We start from the raw sequence: 9,711 nt of genomic DNA, 5'->3' as shown, positions 1-9,711 counted from the left end.
CTACCCCCCACAAGCTGCGGACAAGCCACCGCCCTCGGACACACCCCTCCCCGCACCTGCAGACAAGCCACCCTCCCCGACAACCACCCCCCGCACCTGCAGGCAAGCCACCCTCCCCAACACACCCCCTGCATGCTGCAGCAGGGCTCAGTGGGTTAATGCTCAGTCCAGGCCAAGGCCTGGGGTTCAGTGAGACGAAGGGGGTCACGCAGAAATCCCAGAGATGGCCTGAGGGCTCAGTAAGGCAAAGTCGACCAGGCCCCAAAAGGCCTGGAAGCTTCAAGTCCAAGCACTCAGGGACAGGGGAGGGAAGGTGCCGACCTCATCACAGGCTGGGCATGGCTTCCCAAGGAGGATGCCAGGGAGGGGCTCCAGACATTCGGAGCCTCTTGGCGTGCCCAGTGCTACTAGGTCAGACCTGGCTCTTACCTCCATAGCCCCAAGAGCCGGTGCAGGACTGGGGTATGAATGAACCCTAACCCTGTCCCACTGAGCAGAGGGTGCCAGGGGCTCGTGGGGGCTCAGGAAGATGGGTCCTACCCGAGACTGCTGCCTAGCCTCACGTTGCAGCCCAGAGACAGGACAGCACCAGGGCCCGTCTTGAAGAACCCAGGGCCATCAAGGTGAGCTTGGACGGTGGGCTAGCGGCCATACCCCAGCCCTGCCTGTGCTCCCCATGGGCTCCCCAGCCCCAAACTCACCATATGCCTCCTGCAGGTCAGCGGGACGAGGCCGTGGCAGCGCTTATGGACCAGCAGTTTGCAGTTGATGCACCTGTAGCCTTGCTTCGCGAGGCCCCATATCCTCTCACTGCACTGGCCGCAGTACGCTCTCTGCAGACAGGAACAGAACGTCAGGCCCAGGCCACGCTGAGGGGCCAGGCACGGCCTTCCACACCCGCACCTTCTCAAAACAGGACACTGAGCCGGGCCACAGGTGGCCCCGGTCCCTTGTCCCTTCCAGGTGCCAGGCTGGCCAGAGCTCAGTAGCCCCCTCTTGGGTCCATGCCAAGGTTGGGGGAACCAACGGCCCCAAGGGGAGGCCTGGAACCCTGCTCTGTCTCAGGCAAGGCCCCCTGGCTTACAGAGGCAGGGGGCTGCAGCTCCTGCCATGCTCTGCGTACATCGGCCTGGAGTCCTGTTTAGGGAACTGGGTCCTGTCTAGGGCTGAGCAGAATGCGGGGGATGCCCCCTGCTTGGCGTTCATTCAGACAGAACCTCCTCCCGTTCAACAGCCTCTGAGAAGGCAAACTCAGACTCATGAACATCTTGAACCGCTACATGGCAGCCGGCAATTATCTCAGTATTCTTTGTTCAGTATTTTTCAAGATTTAAAACCATCCTTCTTTATTCTTCATAGTTCTAAACAATTCAAAAATGACACTAATTATCAGCTTATTTGGTGATGTTTTCATGAATGTTTAAACGTTACAAAAGGCACAAAAATGAATGTTGTTGGGACCTGCCTGGGTGTTTGCTGCCTTGCCCAAGTGCCCGAAGGGGTCCTGGCAGTTAAGGGGCGCATCTGCACTGTCACCGCGTACCCGGAGTCTCCAATTTAGATTTTTTCCAGACAACCTTTCATATGCTTTTCCCTACTTTACCATTTTTCACGAATTTCCTTCCTATTAGACAGTCTCACTTCACTCTCGAGTTAGGAAGCACAGACACAGAGGACTGTAAACGGCCGGCACTGAATTCATGTGAGGAGCAGGGACCCTCAGCACGTGCAGGCGTCAGGTGCAGCTGAGCAAACAGGGCCCATGCCCTGTACGGAACCCTTTTGCTATCAGGAAGAGCCTGCTTGGGACACCAGCCCCTGGGGACTCTTCCCCACAGCGTGACTAGCACCTAGGACAGTGCCCAGCACACAGCGGGCACCAGGCAAGAAAACACGCACTCACCATTGCTTTCAACTTCCATAACAGGAAAATGAGCTAGCTGCACATCCTTGGCACATGCCACCTACACCAGCCCACCCACGGCAGAGCCAGGCCAGGACCGTGCATTCTATCTGAACGAGGGAGGGGTGAGGGGCATCCCACCCAAGACCTCCAACTTGAAGCCAATCTAGCTTAATGCTGGCATCAGGAGTTTTGCCCCAGTCGGCACCCGCTGAATGCACGGACCCTGGAGTGAAAGGAGACGCTTCGGCTGTGCAGACCTGCTCCACTATCCTCTGTTTCCACAGCGCAGGAGAACACCAGCTTCCATTTCTAATGCCGTTATTTAAAAATCAAGTTTTTTTGGCTATACCGTGCCTAACGTGTTTGGCTTTCTTTCGGTCACCCTTTAAGATCTTACTCTGCAATGCTAGGGTCCTATTTAAGACCAAATTCGCAGCCACCAGGTGTCTTTACCAATTAACCAAGGTTGGTCGGGTGCAGTGGCTCATGCCTGTAATCCCAGCACTTTGTGGGAGGCCGAGACAGGTGGATCACTTGAGGTCAGGAGTTTAAGGCAAGCCTGGCCAACACGGTGAAACCTCATCTCTACTGAAATACAAAAATTAGCCAGGCATGGTGGCAGCACCTGTAATCCCGGCCACTCAGGAGGCTGAGGCAGGAGAATTGCTCGAACCCGGGAGGCAGAGGTTGCAGTGAGCCGAGGTCACGCCACTGCACTCCAGCCTGGCAGAGTGACACTGTCTCAAAAAAAAAAAAAAAAAAAAAAAAAACCCAAAAAAACTGACCAGGTTCCTTTCCGTGGGGAGCCACTCTTAGCTGGGGTCAGGCCAGGACAACTGCTGACAAGGGCAGTGTCAGTCTGTCGAGGGCCGGTGGCCACCAGAGACCTCGTGTGTGCTTTGCAGGTGAGGCTGCCCAAGCTCTGTCAAAGGCTCTTGTTTCAAACCTACATTTCAATTAGCAACATTTCAGGAAACATGACATTAAAAAAATAAAACCTAAACTCCAAGTTTCCATCCTCAGAAACTTACAGGAATTCATAGCTTAATGGCTAAAATGTTTAAGTCTGTTTTACACGCTGCCAACTTGTTCCCTGCTCTTATTTTCTTTCTTTCTCTTTTTTTCTGAGACAGTCTTGCTCTGTTGCCCAGGCTGGAGTGGAGTGGCATGATCTCAGCTCACTGCAACCTCTGCCTCCCGGTTCAAGCGATTCTCCAGTCTCAGCCTCCCGAGTAGCTGGGATTACAGGCACCTGCCACCACACCCAGTTAATTTTTGTAGTGACAAGGTTTCACCATGTTGGCCAGGCTGATCATGAACTCCTGACCTCAGATAATCTGCCTGACTTGGCATCCCAAAGTGCTGGGATTACAGGCATGAGCCACCACACCTGGCCTCCCTGCTCATATTTTCAATGCCCCATTTCCATGTTTTAGACACCACATCTTTACCTATTCTGCTGGTCGGAGCCCCCATCTGGGCTTTTGCCAGCTCAGGATCAAGACAGCCAGCTTCCCAATGTGTTCTGTCGTTTTCAACTGCGAGCTCAGATGCCCGATTCATTTATCGGAGGAAATTCTTTGAGGCTGGCTTGAAGAGGAACTGCGTTGGCGTCTGCCAGCCACCTGAGGGCACTGCTTGGACCAAGCCTGACAGGCACTGCTGCTCCTGGGTGGCATCTTCTCATTTCCCTTCCCCACCCTCACCCTCTATAGCCTCTTCTTCTCCAGGGACCCGAGTAGTCACCCCTCTGTCCACTCATGATAAAGGCCAAAGTCCTGGGCCGCCCACCCAGCTGTCCCTGTGGCATTCGTAGCCTGTGTGCCACCAGCAGGGGGGGTTCTTCAGCAGCCACAGCTCGGAGATGTGGCCCACCATGGTTTATACCCCACGTGACGGAGTGGGTGGTTCACAGCAAAGGGAGCGGCTAACTCCAAACACGATTCCCACTCTTGCTTGTAAAAATAATGCTGAGCTGATCTTCCCCAAACACAAACCTCCAAATGCGGGTGATTTCTTTTGAAGAGAGGCCGGACGGGAACATGGCAGGGCCGCACATTTCCTGTGTGATTTCCAGAGAGTAGGGTCCACATCTACCTCATATCCCCAGGGTTGGCAGACCCCATGACAGCAACCCTGGGCTTTAATTACTTTTAACATCTTCGATACTGACAGAGAAAACATCGTGTGTTTCCTTGATCATCTGTGGTCAAGCTGTCCTCATCTATGAACAACCATAGTCTTACTTCATCAGTCATTCACACCCGTGCTCAGCTTCTCAGTCCCAGCATCTACCAAAAGCCCTTGTGTAGGAGCTCTTTAATCCAAACTGTGAGTTGTTTGGATCTCTTCTGGGTTTTATGTGCTACAAACACTTTTCCTGTGTGTTTTTTTGCATTTAATTTGGAAAGTAAAAAAATCTGAGAAGTCTGTGTGGCTGAGTCTGAAGACCCTCTGGTCCTCACTGCCAAGTTTTGCTCCAGAGATCTGCACGGCTTCTAGGTTTATTTTTTATTTATTTATTTGAGATGTAATCTCACTCTGTAACCCAGTGGCACAATGTTAGCTCACTGTAACCGTCACCTCTGTTCAAGCTATTCTCCTGCGTCAGACTCCTGAGTAGCTGGGATTACAGGCACACAGCATCATGCCCAGCTAATTTTTGTATTTGTAGTGGAGATGGAGTTTCACCATGTTGGCCAGGTGGATCTCGAACTCCTGGCTTTAAGTGATCCACCCACCTTGGCCTCCCAAAGTTTTGGGATTACAGAAATGAGCCACCTCGCCAGGCCCAATTTTTTTTAACCTTAATCCACCTGCAGGTTTACTGTGATGGGAGCCAGCAGCCTGGATTTCTGCCCCCCTCCCCCCTCCCCACCCCGTTCTGGGGCCGATAATTAACCAATCGCCTCCTCAGGATTTACTGGGGGATCTCCTCCCACCTCCTCTACAGGAAGTGCTCGGCCCCAGGGTCCCAGGGCCAGCTCTGACCTAGCAGCTCTGTCCCACTTAGCGGGCTTCCCTGTTCCCCCAGCACTGTCCCTCACGGAGAGGAGGCAGCCCCTCCTCACCTCCTCCTCCAGAACCTCACTGGCTCTCTCCCTTTGGCTCCCCCACTGAGCACTTCCTTCTCATGGTACAATGACAGTCATTTCAAGTCCACACAAAGACCCAGGCAGGGAGCCCCAGTCCCGAGCGACTGACACCCACTCTTTCATCCTCAGCTCACCAACAAAGAGCACGGAAAAGTCCTCCTGGGTGCTTGTTCCCCTTTAAGTCTTGCTGATTCACATAAAACCAAGCGCTTCCCTCCTGAAATGCCTCCAATGTCACTGAAGTGACAGTGGAGGTGATCTGAGCGGTCCTGCAATTAACACGAAGTGAGCGCTACATGGAGCAGCTCTGAGGTCTGGGCAGAAAACATCACTGGCAGGAGGGGAGATCAGAACCTGGGCACAATTAGGGGGAAATGGGGCGGGGTAAACCACAGGGCGTCTGCCCTCCCAGTGCAGGCTTTGGCCCCATCTCGCCTCGGCCTCTGTGTTTGTGAAAACTGGCTTGTCCATGCGCCCGGAAGGGCTGCACTTCCACAGTAGAGCAGGGCTGTGGTGGGTCCACCTGCCACCTGCTTCTCCAATGTCCAGAAAAAGTAAAAGCTTCTGCTCCTGGTGGTGGGGAGGGTCACTTATGGTCTGCACCAGCTATCGGCAGAACGGACTTTTCTCCTAAAAGCTGCTTGGTCAAAGGCCAGCACCCTGCTATGCCTGGAGCCCTGGCCCGTGTCACTGGGTGGGCAGGGTTCACTCAGGCCACGTGCAACAGAAGGAGGGTGAGTGATTCCTCTGTGAGCCCAGGAAAAATGCTGTGCGCAGCTCCCAGAGGTTGTGGGGGAAGGAGCTCGAGGTGCTGTGGCACTGTGACGGGTAATGTCACCTAGAAAACTGGTGACATACTGCTTCCAGGTGTGTCTGAGGGTGCCACCAGGAGATTGACATTTGAGTCAGTGAACCGGGACAGCAAGACCCACCCTCAGGGTGGGTGGGCACCGTCTAGTCACAGTTGAGGGCTAGAAGCGTGGCCACCTCCAGCCACACTCTCCCGAAGCAGGAGCAGGCAGAAGCAGGCGGGAGGAGCGGCTTGCTGGGTCTCAGGCTTTCATCGCTCCCCCATGCCGGAAGCTTCCTGCCGTTCGTCCTGCCCTTGGACATCAGGCTCCAGGTTCTTCGGCCTTTGGACTCTGGGACTTACACCAGTGGTTTGCTGCAGGGTTCTGGGGCCTGCAGGGTTGACTTCCCTGCTTTTGAGGCTTTCGGACTCGGAATGAGCCACCACTGACTTCCTTCTTCTCCAGCCTGCCAGACGGCCTATCACGGGACTTTGCCTTGTGAGCGTGAGGGCCAATTCTCCCCAGTAAACTCCTTTCACGTACGCCCATCCTATCGCTTCTGGCTCTCTGGAGAGCCCTGACTAATAACGGTACCTTCGCTTTGGACCTCTAGCCCCCAACTGCAGGACAGCAGGCTTCTATGGTTTAAGCCGCTAGTTAGCGGTATTCTGTTCTGCAGCCCTGGAAAGCTCACCGCATGTCCTCGGAGAAGGCGGCCAAGGTGGGCTGGGGTGCCGACAGGATCTCCGTGCTGCAACCCTCCCTGGTACCATTCTCCACAGACACCCCCAATGTGGCCACCTCCAGCCACACTCTCCTGAGTGCCAGCCTGGGCCAGGCTGCCTGTTCACCCACACCCACCTGCCCTAAGCACACAGCCACCTAGGCTTTCCACATCCTGGTGCCCCCAACCTCATCCTCAGGGCCTCCCAGACACTGGCTCAACTCTCCCGTGCCTGCCACGTTCTCGGTACTCCTGCCATCTCCTCTGCACTGACCTCAGTATGATCAGAAGTCCTCTGGGCTCTCCAGGCAATGTCGAGGTCTTCCCAGCACTGGCCTGCTCATCTCCTGGAGCCTAGTTCCCTCCACACCCCTCTTCAGTCACTCAGGAGCTTGTCCTGCATCTCTGCCTGGGTCAGCCCGAAGAGGAATGGGAGTCCAGACCCATTCTTGCCGCACGATGGGGACCGCACAAACAGTGGACAGGAGTGGCTCCCCTGCACAGAACTGCCTGATGGTCTAGAGGGCTGACCATGGGAGTAGAAAGAGGGGCAGGTGACCTGGGGGCACTCCAGGAGACGGAGGGGCCAGATGCCCAGCGGAGGTTGACATGTGAGACCATATGGCAGGTGGGCGTGGAATGCAAAGGTAGCCCCAGGGCCACCACTCCTGACAACCGGGCAGCTTCCATGAAGCTCTCTCGCAGTGACACATGTCCGTGAACCCTCCTGCCACTGAGCATAGGGAGGGTGGGGTGGAGACAGAGGAAGCAGCAGGGCTGGGACTGAACCAGCACACAGTGGCCTCAGTGCCTCATTGGGCTGGAGATGGCTGGGCTGGCAGCCACCTGTCATGGGGACAGACTGCAGGAGGCACAGGGCTGACTGGGCGGTAGCATGTGAGGGGCCGTGGGGTGCTCTGTGTGGAATCCCACAGTGGGGACAGGCCCTGTACACTTCCATGCATCCCCAAGTCACTCCCTGTGTGGGACAAACTCCGGGGCCACTGAGGCACCCCAGACACCTCCCCTTCCACGGTGAAACAGAACAATTACAAAAGCATCTGAATCACCCATTTCGTAGAAAAGCATCATAATGAGGAACAAGGGAAGCAACCTAAGCGTCCTATGTAAACGGCCCCCGTGGGCGGCTGGTGGAAAGACAGAGGGCCAAGCAGGGATGGGGGCTGAAGGAGCTTCCGGGGCTCCTGGTGACTCTTGCTGCCGACAGGAAACCCTGTGTGCGGCTGGGAACACGTATCTGGCACTTCATGTGGAGTGTGGCCACCCTACTCTGGATGCAGGCAGGCTGGGGCCTCAGGCCAGCGAGTGAGCTCTGAGCCCTGGTAAGAGTCACACAGCCAGGCAGACACAGACGCCATTCACTGGGCAGCCTCCACACAGGAAAAGGCCCAGAGGGCACTTCCCGCCTCAGACAACCCTAGCCAAGGCCCCATCCTGCACCAGAGAAAGCATCGCTGTAACCCTGCCCTCAGGCACCGAAAAGAGCCCAGCCTGCGCTCAGGAGGACTTGCTTCCCCTCCTCTCTCTCTGCTTTTAAAAGTAACAAAAGGCCCCTTGAGGGACCAGTCCCGAGGGGCACTCACCCTGTTAAAGCGCTTGGCTTGGAAGAGATGGCCGTTGGCACGGTACAGTTTTCTCCATCTTCTGGCTCCCCGGCGGTAGATGGACTCTGGAAAGGACAGGATAAAGGCATAAAGACACGGGTGGCGGCCACAAGCCACACAGGGTGCAGCTGGGACAGGCCGCTCCTGTCCGGGTGGTGGTGGCCGCAACGTCCTCCCAGGCTGTCAAGGCAGGGCTGGAATGACGGCCTCCAGGTGGCCTCTCTCTGCCTCTCCTCACATGATCTCCATGGTGTCAAGGCCTCAGCAGCTGCAGACAGTGACCCAGCTGAGGATGGAGCTGGGGTCCTTACGGCAGCTCACTGACTGTGGAACCGTGAAGTCGCTCCAGGCCAGCACGGGCCAGCCCGTCTGCCCTCCGCCTGTTTTCCTCTCCACCCACCCTCTCCCCAGGCGGCCCCATGAAAAACAGGCCTTTTTCTACACAGGGACAGTTCAAATGGGCCTCGATATTTACACATGACTGTCAGAGGAGGGAGAGTGGAGGGCGCGCTCGGGCCTGAGCCAGCCTAAGACACAGAGCGCCGCTGACTTCAGCAACTCGCCAGACACAGGCGGCGCGAGGCCCGGGCTCTCCAGTCGAGTTTCCTTTAACCTAATAAATCTCAGGGCGGGAGGGCCAAGTCCAGAAACCACCTTTCTAGCCCGCATCTGACAGTCGGCCCCCGCGGACGGCGCTGTTTATGAAAAGTAACCAGAAGGCTGGTCTGGTCCCTCCTCGTAACCGGGTCTCCCTTCGCGCCTCCGAAACACTTTGAAACTAATGTGTGTGTAAACAGAATCTTCAGAAACACAACATACAACGGGGAGCTTTGTGCTTTTATAAAATTCCATCATAACAGCGACTTCATGACCCGAATAAGAGCGCCACGAACACACTGAAGTGGAAATTGCAAGGGAATGTTTTTAAAACAAGCGAACGACTAGCTCTGGCTGGAAACCGCTGCAATCAGGTCACACGGAGGGGAAACCTGCTCCCCTTCCTCTAAGTGGGAGAATCAGCGCGAAACCCAGAAGTCAGCGGTCCTCGGGCGCGCGGGGGCACTAGGCCCACGTGGCCCTCAGCAGCAGCAGCCGGGGTCCCGACGCCCCGGGCACAGCGCGAGATCGACAGAGGCCTGGCGACACAGACGCGACCCGCAGAGACTGGAGGGCAGGCTGGGCCGTGCAGCCTGCGCCCCTTCCGCCCTGCACCCACCTGGGCGCCCGGCCTGGGCTCCGCACGAGGCGCAGCCCCGGGAGCGGCCACTTTCAGCCCCGATGGCCCTCAGCCCTGTGGAGGTCGGGTGAGCCCCCACGTGGCTCTGCCCACGAAAAGGGGGCCCGTGTCTTGCCCTGACCAGCCCACGGCAGGTCCCAGCTCCACGAGTCCGCAGGTCTAACCGTCCCCTCGGGAGGCGCCGGTGCCCGCCAACCGTCTCTGAAAAGAGAAAAGCGCGTGGAGCGGAGAAAACAGAGGTGCTGCGGGCCACAGGCGCGACGGCGCACAGCTGGGGGCGGAGCCGAAGGCGGGACGCACAGCCGGGGGGCGGAGCCGAAGGCGGGACGCACA

General features: G+C 56.7%; 1 protein-coding gene across 9 annotated transcripts in view; it reads right to left on the bottom strand.

Moving 5' to 3' along the window:
* The window catches only part of PRKCZ (protein kinase C zeta), a 133,508-nt gene that overhangs the window by 50,601 nt on the left and 73,196 nt on the right, over positions 1–9,711 (bottom strand). For 8 of the 9 annotated variants that reach the window (XM_017542636.2, XM_017542635.2, XM_017542639.2 and 5 more), the window contains 2 exons: positions 8,121–8,206; positions 702–833 (listed from right to left, as the gene is read on the bottom strand). In XM_017542636.2, coding sequence (XP_017398125.1) covers positions 702–833; positions 8,121–8,206 — 218 coding nt within the window. The remainder of the gene's footprint in view (positions 1–701; positions 834–8,120; positions 8,207–9,711) is intronic. The other variant, XM_017542641.2, reaches the window with a different exon arrangement.

The sequence above is a fragment of the Cebus imitator genome, unplaced genomic scaffold, assembly GCF_001604975.1.
Source record: "Cebus imitator isolate Cc_AM_T3 unplaced genomic scaffold, Cebus_imitator-1.0 Scaffold145, whole genome shotgun sequence".
Taxonomy (NCBI): Eukaryota; Metazoa; Chordata; class Mammalia; order Primates; family Cebidae; genus Cebus; species Cebus imitator.
Note: the sequence above shows the minus strand (reverse complement) of the source record. Positions and strands in the feature narration are given on the sequence as shown.